The 12,931-nt window shown below is 39.2% G+C and overlaps 1 protein-coding gene across 7 annotated transcripts in view; it reads right to left on the bottom strand.

Moving 5' to 3' along the window:
* Positions 1–12,931, bottom strand: part of lrch1 (leucine-rich repeats and calponin homology (CH) domain containing 1) — a 93,722-nt gene that overhangs the window by 35,632 nt on the left and 45,159 nt on the right. For all 7 annotated transcript variants that reach the window (XM_042425482.1, XM_042425487.1, XM_042425483.1 and 4 more), the window contains exons 5-6: positions 7,668–7,804; positions 6,260–6,390 (exon numbers count right to left, since the gene is read on the bottom strand). In XM_042425482.1, coding sequence (XP_042281416.1) covers positions 6,260–6,390; positions 7,668–7,804 — 268 coding nt within the window. The remainder of the gene's footprint in view (positions 1–6,259; positions 6,391–7,667; positions 7,805–12,931) is intronic.

The following is a 12,931-nucleotide window of genomic DNA, read 5'->3' as shown; positions in this document are numbered from 1 at the left end:
ATTCAGGCATTGCCTCTTCATCAGAAACAATTAGATCATCAGTTAATTCATTATAAACTTGCTCACAGGGCAGATTTCACTCCCCAATGCAAGCCAACAAATGTATAACATGTACTTTTTCTCAAACAGGTAACTTTATGCATATGTTTGGGACTGTAGTACTGTCCCAAAACTCTGGGAATTATTTATCAATGTTCTATCAATAAAGTCAATTTTGCAAATTGATTGTCCTATTTGTCCACTCCTGCTTTTTGCCTACAGTGATAATCTCTTTCTGTTCTATCAACAAGGGCAGATAATTTAGCTGCTTCAACAGCAGGAAAGATGGTTATTCTTAAAAACTGGACTGATCACCAAACACAATTCATTCAAACTTGGATATATAAATGCTGTGATATCTGCATTTTAGAAAGATCAACAGCTAACTTAGATTGCGCAAGGAAGGAAACACTTGAAAACTGGTCAAAAGCCATATCCTATATAAAGCACTACCTTTACCCCCTCATATAAAATATGTCTTTGACTTTAATGTATGTATATGTGGGTGCAAATGTATATATGCATGTGTGTGTACATGTATACACTGTATGTGTGTATGTGTATCTACATGTGTGCATAAGTATCTCTAGTACATCAAACTATCTACCCCCATACTTTTATTTATTTTTACTATTATTATAATTTCTTTTGACATTTATTTTCTTTTGCTTTTTTTCTTGTCTGTTCTTTTTTACTTGTTTTCTTTCGGCTCATTTGCCATTTGAAAGCTATCCAAATGAAAAAAACAAACGAAAATATTACTCACAAAAAAAGATGATCAAGAATTGTATGAGCTATAAACACAAAATCTATTCAAATAGATAAATTACGATAACATTACAATAACAAACAGAGTTCTTCAATCATGTCAGTGAAATGTTTACAGTGTGTTTTACTGAATGCTAATGCTTCAGGTCAAATACTTCCCATCTTTGCTGGCATCTTCTATCGTTTATATCTCCAAACTCTAACACTGTCTAAACAAGAATCAAACTAAATCATTTCATTTCTCTTATGCCCTTAATGCCCTTACAAAAACACATCAGCGTCAAATATGAAAGAACAGAACATTTAGGAAACTTTCAGCTGCAGTGTGAACGCAGCCCTATGGCAGTCTCTAAGCAACTGAACAATGTGTGCTGTAATTGCTCTCTCTCTCTCTCTCTCTCTCTCTCTCTGTCTCTCTCACACACACACATAATTTTCTAGGCTTCTCCTAAATTAACCTCCAGTGAACAATATTCCTACTCTTCTGCTCTACTAAATCATTTAATCCGGTATTTTGAATTGAATGACTGGATTTCTACTTTATCTGTAGTCACAGAGTTGTTTCATATTAAACTACACTTGTCACGTTCAGGTCTCTGTAACCTGCAACCTCTGACCCCAGACCTGCTTTTCTCGTGGCTGCTCCTTATGTTGGTGATTAAAAATGATAGCACATTGTTGCTCATTTGTTAATGTGGATCTGACAGCTGATGTGATGAGAACATCTGGAATGCAAATGGCCTTGTTGTTTTATATTGGCAGGACACCTGTGGAGAAACCTTCATGCTGGTTGAAGGTAAAGTGAGCCTCACAGTGTTTGATCTGGTTCTCTTTAAGTTCTTGTTTTAATTTGAGTTTTTAAAATAGCACCAATCTGTTGTCAGCTTCCACTAGGGTGATAGGAAGAACTACAGCCAACCCAACCAGATTGCTATTCATCTTTTACACTTATTAGCAGACTGGTTGTTCAGGAAAAGCGGTTGCTTAGCATCACATGTCCAATGTCCCATTAACAAAGTGTCCTGTTTCTTAAAACCAGAAAGAGAGAAAAGATTTGCGAGGAAATAAAGAGTCTACAGCCATGCTAGCACAGTGCTTTGAGCTAAATGCTAACATCAGCATACTAACATGCTCACAACGACAATGCTAATTTTCAGACAAGTGGCGCTAAAGGAAAAGTCAAGGGTTCACTAAAGTCAGTAGGATTCATCATCTGGGGACAGTGAATGTCTGTATAGAATTTCATGACGATACATCAAAAAGTTGTTGAGATATTTCAGTCTGGTGGAAGGAAGAAGAGTCAGAGGGAAAAAGGATACAGGATGTGTATGTATGTGTTCTTCAGGAGAATAGGAACCGTTTTTCCCGCCCACGTGTTGGGAGTGTTTTACGTGGGCGGACGCTGCAGAGCTCTACATCCTCTGAGAGTTCGGCTCAGTTTCAGCAGAATGACGGAGAATCTCACTGCAGCAGCAGCGCAGGCTTTTCTCCTCTTGTCTATTTCTGTCTTTCTCATGCTCCCTCCATCCCTCTATCCTCCATGTATTTAATCTCATCTTCAATTGTTCCTCAGTCTGTAATTTTAGAGAATGTCTGTTTCTTCCTTCCTTTCGGTGCTACTTCCTCCATCCTTACAGTCTTTTGTATACTCCTTTCCTTATTTTCCACGGTGGCTCCAGGGATCAGTCAGTCATTAGGTCCACCACTTAGGTCCATACTTAAACATCTCAACTATTGGATGGATTGATATGAACTTTGGTAAAAATATTCATGGTTTCCAGACTCCCTGACTTTTCATCTATCTATCATCCAGTGAAATATCTGGACATCTACTGGATGAGTTGGCAGACATAAATGGTTCTCAGAGGATGATTCCGACTGACTTTGGTGACCTTTTCTTTAGCGCCACCATGTGGTTGACATTTGTGCTTTTGTGTGAGAAGTCTCAACAACTATTGGATTGGACTGCCTTGAAATCTGGAACAGATATTTATATTAATTTTGGCAATCCTTTAACTTTTCATCCAGCACCATCATCAGGTCAAAAGGTTTATTTGTCCCACACTGGTTTGTGCAAAACTAATGACATTCAGCTGTACTTTGTAAGTCTTTCTCAGTCTGTGTTCTTGTGAAACATCATCAGTCATGGCCCGAGTACTGCTCCAATTCAATGTCTGCATCTAGCTAAGTACAGTCTAAATGCACTGCCCGTTTTGTCTTGTATGGACCTACGGTAACTAGTATCCCAACATGCCTTTCACATGAACTAGCGGCGCTGGTGAAGGACAGCCAAAACAACAGTTTATTACTGTTATCATTTTCAAACTGCAACTGCTTTTGTGTCACCAAATTCAGTTCTATATGTCGCTGAATATGTCGTAGACTTAAAGTAATGCCTACTTGAAATGTTGGTGCTAGTAGTACGTCCTCTGGTAGTTTACTGGTGGACTGTCATCTGTATCTTCATTCCCTTCATTGTTTCATATTCTGTTGGTCTTTCATTTGTTTTTCCTTTCTGTTCCCTTCATTTACGTCTTTTCATCCTTTGCACATTTCTTACTTCCTTTCCTCTTTTACATGTTTCCTTCAAATTTCTTAGTACAGTTTTGTTTGTGCCTTTTTTCCCCCTGTTCACATATTTGTACTTTCTTTCCTCTGCTTGTTTCTGTCCTTCTATCCTTCTCCTCTCTACAACTGCCTCTTTGTTCCTACAGTTATGCTCCTACGTTTTTTTCTTTGTAGCTACTTTCATCCATCTCTTACGTTGATCACACTATTGGATTGACTCCTTCATTCCTCTGTTCATCATGTCTACATTTATTTTCTCCCTCATTCTTTCCATTGCTTGTCTCTGCCTTTATTCCTTCATCTAGAAATCATAAGTAACACCTCAGACACCGATGACTGGATTCTGGCTTAACTTTGCAGTCGACTTCTCCGACGGCAGACAGGCTGTCAGTGTGACCCAGCAGTGAGCAGGGAGCCGGGGGACGGATCAGTTTCAGCAGACTAATGGAGGATTTGGCTCCAGTCTGAGAAACTGAGGAAGCTTAGATCACAGACAGCCATTCTGTTCCAGCAAGGAATATCTCTCCCTCCACATAGTGCAATGTCCTTAAAACCAAACAAACAGCTTCGAGATGATGTAACTTGCCTCTAGCAGCCATGCTGGAGGTCCTCAGCTAAAGAAGAACTGACAGCATTTATAAATAACCTGGATGTCACAAAAATTGGAAAAAAATTCTTTACTTTAATCAGTTTTAGTTTTTTCTGGACTAGTTGTTCAGATTTTGCAGTATTTTGGTAAGTTACAAAATACTATGAAACCCATTTACCTCAGTACCTGTTGCTATGGAGAAGATGGCAGTTACAGGCATGAATCAGAGCTCTAGTGAATTCAGAACATTTGTCTGCTGCATTTGGAACTGAAACACATTGCCACAGTTACACAAGTCATCAAAGACTGATCCACAGTCTGAAAGTGAACCGATTTAAACTGCTGAATGTTTTATATTCAAACTACTGAATGTTTTATATTCAGCTTCAACTCCCTGTTAGCAGCTCACACAACAGAATATGAAGCTCTGTGTTTGGATGTTTCTTACTGAAATGCAGAACAGACTGGTCAACAGTGGAGATGAGAGGATTCCCTGAGGGGAAGGGGCAGAGTGAAAGACAGGTGATCTTTATGACAAAACTGTTTTCAGTTTTCAGATTTAACATTGATTAACTGACTAATAAATCAGGTGAATATTAGGTGAGTGTGAGGTGGCTGTGTGGGAGTCACACTGTCCTGAGCAGTTGCCAAGCAACCAGTAGAGACTCCAGAAAGTTACTGGTCCCAGCCAAGAAATAGTCTGACACATACAACCCAGTAAAACAGTGAACTGTCCTTGTTAGGGGTTCGAGCACCGATGGTGTTGGAACTATTGTTTTTGCTGGATTTTTCATCAACCTTAATATTATTTTCCTGCCAGATTTCACATAAAAGCAGTTCTACAGCCTGAACCGCTCAGGCTGCAAAGGTGAAATTCGGAGGATAGAGAGTGGGGAGATCTAGTCAAGTGCGAAAATGTAACCATGCTCACCATGAGGGGGCGCTATTATAAAGGCAAACATGTTTTGCATTATAACTCCCACACCGTACATTGCATATTTAAATGCTTTATATCTACGCATTCGGTATATTGAGCTGCATCACCTGCATAGTATAGGCCACGCCCATATAATTATATTATATTTATTATATTTATCAGTGATGACTGTGTGTTTTTTTTGTATTAAACCAAGACCATGATCTTTGTCTAATCTTAACCAAGTGCTGACAGCACATACAACAAAAAAAAAGATTAACAATGATATAGTTACTATCATCGGATATTATATTGCAAAACCTGTTTGTTAGAAAAAAACTAAAAATATCAGGTCACTGACACATACATTAATTAATGACATTATGGCCTTGTACTCCTGGTTGCCCCGGGATGGTGCACCTTTGGTTCCGAGGTGTGTCAGTTGCTTGGACCCGGTACACCTGCTTGCAGGTCTACTTAAACTTTGTTCTTTGTGCATATTGAACAACTGAGATAAATGTGTTAATTAGTGAGATTTGGAGCTGCTGGTAGGTGTTACTGCTGGACAGAGCCAGGCTAGCTGTTTCCCCTTGTTTCCAGTCTTTATGCTAAGCTAAGCTAAGCTAAGCTAAGCTAGGCTAACCAGCTGCAGGCTGTAGCCTTATATTCAACAAACAGATGAGAGAGTGTTATTGTATTAATCTTCTCATCCAAATCTACACCAGAAAGCTAATTATTTTCCAAAATGCCAAACTATTGTTTTGAGGTTTTATCTACATAGGCTTGTATGTTCTTTGACTTTTCTTTTTTTAAATTAAAGTGGATATTTTCTAACACAGTTGTTTATCTTTTGACTTGATGGTTCAACGAGGACAGTTATATGTCCATCCGAGTTTTAAAGAGCTCCAAATATTAGTCACCTAAACCTATCCATGGAGAAAATAAATTAGATCTCTACTTCTGAAACTCTGCAGGCCTGATGCAACTATTTAAGGAGGTACTTCTTAGGATCAGATACCTTCAGTGAAATAAAGACGTATTTGTATTTGTCATGTAATGTGGTCTCAGATGAGAATGAAATCTTTACTGCAGTTCTCTGCCTGCGCTGCTCATGGACGATGGAAAGGAAATTTTAAACTGTGCTATTTTTTCATTTGCCAGAGGGCTTAAAGAATGATGAGGCAATTAGTTTTCTATGGGCCAGAACTGTATTCTATTAAGTTTTACTGATGAAACTATTGCTGTGACACTGCTATAAAAAGAGATGAAGAATGAGAGATTTTCCACCATGGTTACCACTTACAGCAGTGATGTAGAATAGTGGCAGGAAGTCTTGGCTCCCCATTGGGTGACATTTAAGTTACCACAGTGACACTGACCTGCCAGTGGTGGGCCGTGATAGGCTGAGTCGCTCCATGACAGGCAGGTAGAGAGAGTCAGGCATCTTCTCACTGCGACACGCCTCGATGCTCAGGTACTTGAATATGTGAACTTTACCCTTTATACAGATCTGAAAAGGAAAAGATAGATTCAAATTAGAATGAAGTTTCTACCATCGCAATCTGTATGAACACACACATCAACCTGGCTGCTGAGTCACTGAACTCTGAGTGATCACAGCTGGTGCTTAACATTCCCCGAGTGTGTTTTATCCTTCAGCCTAAGAGAAGATAGAGTTTGTACACAGTCTCATACCAGCTGTCCATGAACTGTGATGCAGTATATGACTGATGTCTTATCAGGTATAGCAGATTGCCAACCGCCACACCCCAGTCCTTTGGGTAGAAGAAGATTGGAAGATCGACGGTTCGATCCCCGGCCCTTCCAGTCCGCATCGTCCTTGGGCAAGATACTGAACCCCAAATTGCTGTGTGAGTGTGTGTGAATGTATTAGATTCTCCTCCTGATGAGCAGGTTGGCACCTTGCATGGTAGACATCAGTGTATGAATGTGTGTGTGTGAATGGGTGCATGTTGAGATGTATTGTAAAGCGCTTTGAGTGCCTGGAAGACTAGAAAGGCGTTATATAAGTGCAATCCATTTACCATTCATTGTTGCAATTTAGTCACGACACTCACAACAAGGTTTTAACCATTTGTGTCAACAGCTGAGCTCAAAAACCCCCTTTAGAGTCTGAGATTTGACAAACATGAACACATTTAGAGAAACACTGTAGATCAAAATAAATCTAAATGCTAATACAAGAGGCTATAGGGAGTTTTATTTAGAGTGAGCACCATTCATTCATTCACATGTTCCGCCAAGTGATGGAGACGTCATATATGATTAGATGTAACTATAAATGACTTTTGAATCAATGAATAAATGAATCCATTGGTTTATTTTTGTGTCCCTCATTGAATTAATCAGTCACATTAATCAACCAAACATGCCTACATGTGTACCCATCAGCATCTAACAGCACCATATGCTGCCCTCATACTCATTTAAACAGCCTACATATAATGTCCCTGGAGATATGCAACAAAAATGTAATGATTTATGCACACAGCGTCACATATAAACAAAACAAAATCTACATGCATGCACCAAATCATGTCAGTTAACACTTAATCCACATTAAATAAAATATGAGGATTTTATCTATCATAAGGTGTTTTTCACCCTTTATTCCATGTTAGAAATACAGAAATACAGTGTCAAAAAGCTAATCAATTAAAGCGCCATCCTCAGTTCTAATCAAACCTGAATCTGGAACTTTTAAAACAATGTTAGTTGCAAATCCTGACATGCAGGACTGTCGAGGTTATAATGAATTGTGGATACCTGTGCAGGTGGGCTCTGCAGTGGGTTGTTTGCTAACTGGAGGGACTGGAGCTGTTTCATCTTCCTGTAACACACCGGGATGGTCGACACCTTGTTACAGGAGAAGTCAAACTTCACCAGAGGAAGATCAGCCAGGTCTGCAGGAAGAAAACATACACACACATAAAAACCAGTTAGCTAAACAGGTCTGGTTATCTCTGTCTTGTGAGTTTTTGGATGAGATTTAATTTGGTCTTTCTGACATAGAGTTCATTTAGCCTTAATGCTGCTAGGCTAGTGTTTATAATGGGTTTTTCAACCCAAGAAGTTTTTTATAAAGCCCAATTCAACTTGCAAAAGTCTCTGATGGTCCGTGTAACCTTTTTTGCTGCCACCTGATGAGTGAAAACAAGTCGAAAGCTTTCCTACGTCACGTCTAACAGGAAACTTTCCCAAAAGTACTAGTCTGAATTGTAAAAACCGGCTGCTGAATTTTACACATCTGCACTGTAAAACCTATACACACACACACAATCACATGGCTGAAACCACTGACATATTTCTCATCACACAGAACACTGCAGCTGTTGTTATGTTCAGAGGAAGTTTGTCATTGTTAGCCGTCAAGTGTCTGTTCATGTGAACTCCACCCCTCATCAGATCCAAAATACCTGGAAATACTTGTAATTGTGCTCAACTGGAGTCTCTGAGCTGTAAATTCACTGGAAAGAGAGTGTTTAATGCACAAGGGGGATTGTGGCATGTATGTGCATATCAAGGACCAAGTGCTAAAGGTTACAAACTACAAGTTTAAAAGCTGAAAAAAAGGAGGTTTAAGTTTGACCATTTGAACATGGATGCTGTTGGTCACGATCTTCTGATTTACATGTGTTAACCATAAAGTGTGACAAACATGGATGTAGAAGGTTTGGAGAGAATTTCTCAAAGACTGCATGAAACAGGCAGCTGAACTTCTGGGAAAATGTGTCTTTATGAGCATTGATCACATGCTGCATTGTCCAAAAAGGACTGACAGCTTTTCATGGAGCTTCAAGGCCTGGATTTGGGTTTTAGGAAACAGGGTGGAGATGAGGTTGAGAAAACACCTCACAACCACCAACCAGTGTGAAAGGCTGAAAACACATCAATCATGCAAACTCGGCCCAAAGCATTGTTTCACACACATATGCTATTTTGACACTTAATAGACCAAATCATTAATTGATTAAAATAATTGGCAGATGAATTGATAATGAAAATGACTGTTGGTTGCAGCTCTACTCAAAAGAAAACAATACTGTGAAGTATTCCTTTAATCTTTATCTGTGTCCGTCCTTTGATGTAAAACACATCACATCACTGTCATTGTCATTCCTGATCGTTTCAGGCACTCTATAAATAAGATTGACTGCTGTGTGGGTGTTTACATGATTCCTGCAACATTCAGCTAATCAGACGAACGCTGAAGACAGATGTGTGGGTTGGTGGATAGACGTGTATCCTGCAGAATGCTAATGACACATTCCTGAGGATCCCATCAATTCTGACAAAGCCATCATCACAGACTCTTCCTGACAATCTCATGATTAAAACCATATAGGTGATAATGTCGGTTGAGTGGACAATGATGAAGAGAGGGCCGACACCAGGTAGCATTCTTCTGGATGCTTACTGGATAAAAATATATTCTATTATATGTTATATTCCTGCTATGAGGTCACTGAGGACAAATGTTTAAATTTAATCCAAAGTGCTAAGAGAAACAGTGTTTTTGCTGTAAAGCAGCCACACTAGAATACTTTTGCTAGCTCATTAGGTCAGGTATTTGGTCATAAGCTAAAACATTGGACAAATAGCAATTTTGACCAGATGGTGGCGCTGGATGAAAAGTCAGGGGATCACTCAGGGGAACATTAATGTCTAAAAAGTCTGAATTTATCCATTATTTTTCATGTTACCTACATTAGAAAATGAGTTCCACGCTGGGAGGTTTTACAGATTTTAAATGTAGGGAAATGAGAGCACTGTTGATGTTTTGGAATCTGTATTGGTGGAGAAAGTTTGGATCATTCTAGTCTACCAAATTTCATGGCATCAGTTTGATTTAAAACAGCTTGCCTTGATGTTTTGTTCTGTTTCATGCTGAATGTTACTGAAATAATCTACCAACACAGCACTACAAGCTTTTTGAAATATCAGCTCATCTAGGCTGGCTGTTGTGCAGTGAAATTTGGAACATTTGCTTGAAGAGTGGTCATGTTTTCTTCTTCAAACATTTCCTGCACAATAAATATTCTATTCCACCTCAGAAATATTGTGATCATCAGTATTTGTCCTGTCAGCTGAATGTTTGAAGGTACATTTTTGGAGAGCTAATGCTAACAATGATCATGTTAGCTGTTTATCAAAGGTCTTACATCACTGAGGTATTAAGTTGGGCATATGGTAAACTTTTAGAGGATCCCCCAACCTCCATGAAAGGTTGCAAGTTCCATTGCTTTATGTTAAATATGAATCCAATAAATAAGAAATAAACCGGAGTGAAGCGAGTAAGAGCATCCAGCTCTGTTTTAGTTTTCATTCTTATTATTGTATGTTTTGTGCGCTGTTGTAACTAAAGCATCTCGCTGCCATGGTAATGTTTCTGGCATAGAGGAAAATTCTTCCATCAGCTCCTCAGATATGATCTTCAGATTTGAGTTTGACTCCTGCCACCCCAAGCTTGGCCGACCTTTAAAAAACACTTTAACAGTCACGGTGGTCTTATCTCAGGGGCTCTCCAGTGCAGGAATGAAGTCTGCACAAGTTCAACAGATATTAAATCAAAAACAACACTCCTCCCTTTGTCAGGCTGCCGTCCAGTCTGCTCGGTCGGTCCAAGCCTCCCTGTCGCTGTGGCATCAAGCTGCTGAGCCAGATCAAAACTCATCAATCAATCTGGGAGTCCTTCATAATAGTGAGGGACAAGCTCATGCTTGGTTAGGAAAATACAGCAATAAATGCAAACAGACTGGTGCAGGGATAAAGCTGGATAAATCTTCCAGAAAACAGTTGGTAGCTGTTCATCACACTGATCAACAGGCCTGACTCCTCCGGTCTGTTTATCAAAGGCCAGGGTTTTTCTTGCATAGAGGAATTTTTGGCGCCCCCCAAAGAGGTTTTAGCCAGCGCTAAAGGAAAATCACATTTTGGCACCATCGCCAAAATGATAAGAATTGAGAATAAAAATAGCAATTCAAATCCTCTCAGAATGTGTTTAATAGCAACTGATCAAACAACTGTTGAACAAGCAGGACAAAAACTTAAATACGGCGTCACTGACTTCCAGCAGTCAAATCTCCTCTCATCTACAGCTGCTATGTGACACATGCAGCTGGCGCTGGATAAACGCAGCAGACCAACTAAGCTGCATTGTTTTGACTGGGCCTAAATGCTCCTCTGTGAAGCTAGCGCTAATGGGAAAGACGATTTCCTGTGATTTCTCGTAAAATAAAAGCAGTTTTATTTCTGGTCGAAATCTTAAAAATGCTGAATTACAACCACAGCGTACTTTTTGCATCATGTCCTGCCTGCTGCATCCCTCGCCTAAACATAACGGAGGATTTCCAGTAGGTGAGAACACATCTGACACAGACAACCTCCTGCTGTGTGCTACATGTGAAAGGGCAATTCCAGAAAATGTCCGGACTGAAAGCACCTGATGCGTGCATTTTGAAGTACGTTTTTTTAATGACTGAACGCACACCAAAAACATTATGAGACGCATCAAACTGCCTTGACGCCCCTACTCCAACTCCCGATTTTGGAGCGTCAAATGAGGATCCAGCGACCAAAGCTGTTTTTTCTGCAGCTGAAAAAGAGAGTGCGAGTGATGGAGCGAGAGAGAGAGGGACAGTGAAGTGGAGGTCGAGCGAGGAGAGGGAGCAACAGTAGAGTGAATGAGAGAAATAAAATGTTATTTTCTGATTGTTTCATGGTGGTTACGTTCTAAAGCACAAATAAATAACCATCAAACACACAACAGATGATTTACTGTGGAAACAGATGCTCTCAGTTTCATTTTCCTCCTTTGCATTTCTCATTTTCATTCATTCATTACATCCAACTAATGCAGCAGTAGATATGAAGAACAGCAGGACAAATCTGTTGGTACTGTGGTGTTGGCATTTCAAAAACGGATGTCTGCAGTGCACCATAGGAGCATCAAATGAGACGTGTCAATTATCACTTTCAGTGTGTTTGGGCCTTTATCAGTTCACCTGTGAAGTAAGTTTCCAATGAAATTCAGCTTATTTTTTCTGTATTAATATGAGTTCATGTATATAGTTGTTGATTGGGTTTCAGTTACTCAAGCATAATAGACATTTTTGTTTATCAAATAGTCAGAAATTACAGGAAAATGCATAGATTTCTGTCAAAAAAGGTAACACAGACTCATTGGGCTTCATTCACTAATATGTGCATAGAAATGTTCTTACTTTGTAGTGAAAGCAGAGCGTCCCTCCCTGCACCACTACTGAACTGTCACACTGCTGCTTAAACAGCTGCATATATCACAGTAAAATCTGATGCTGTCATATTCCATTATGGAAATTCTGATATATCGTCATCTAAAAGTGGGACCAGGACAATTTTAATATAATTTCATTACATTTATGATAATGATTTAAGGATTACAATGTCTCAGCTACTAATTTTATAATAGTAAATAAAGTGTGTATTATTAGCAATTTCACAATTTTAAGTGATGCATATTTAGGCCCAATCTTTTTTTTTTTTTTTAAATAATTGTGGTTCTAATATACTGTTTACATTGAATAAGTATTGACTACATCATTTTTTCAGACTGTGGGTTGGTCTAAGGCAGTTCTAAATGTGTTCACAGAGTAAGAACAAATTCAGGCAAGAACATATTGATGAATTCCACATTTGTGCTTTAGACATTTGTACGTATGGTTTAAGCACAGATTTGTGCGTACGCACTGTTTGTGAATGAGGCCCATTGCCACAGACTGATCATGCTTAATGTTGTGCACAGTCACCCGCCAAAGGCCCATTCTGAGCCAGGAAAAACCCTGACAGACCCACCAGTCTGTGTTGGAAGACTAACAATAAAGGAACTATTCTCATGCACAAACATTAAAAATATTTTAATTTTCGTGTCCAATCCATTATTTAAAGAGGGGAAAAAAGATTATAGAAGATTATATAGTACAAATATGGTAAGTCATCAAATCTCAGCAGGAACGAGGTTTTTACTGTCACTGCTCCAACAAGGTGCACGT

This window comes from Thunnus maccoyii, chromosome 11, assembly GCF_910596095.1.
Source record: "Thunnus maccoyii chromosome 11, fThuMac1.1, whole genome shotgun sequence".
Taxonomy (NCBI): Eukaryota; Metazoa; Chordata; class Actinopteri; order Scombriformes; family Scombridae; genus Thunnus; species Thunnus maccoyii.
The sequence above is the reverse complement of the archived record's forward strand: the minus strand, read 5'-3'. Positions and strand labels throughout refer to the sequence as shown.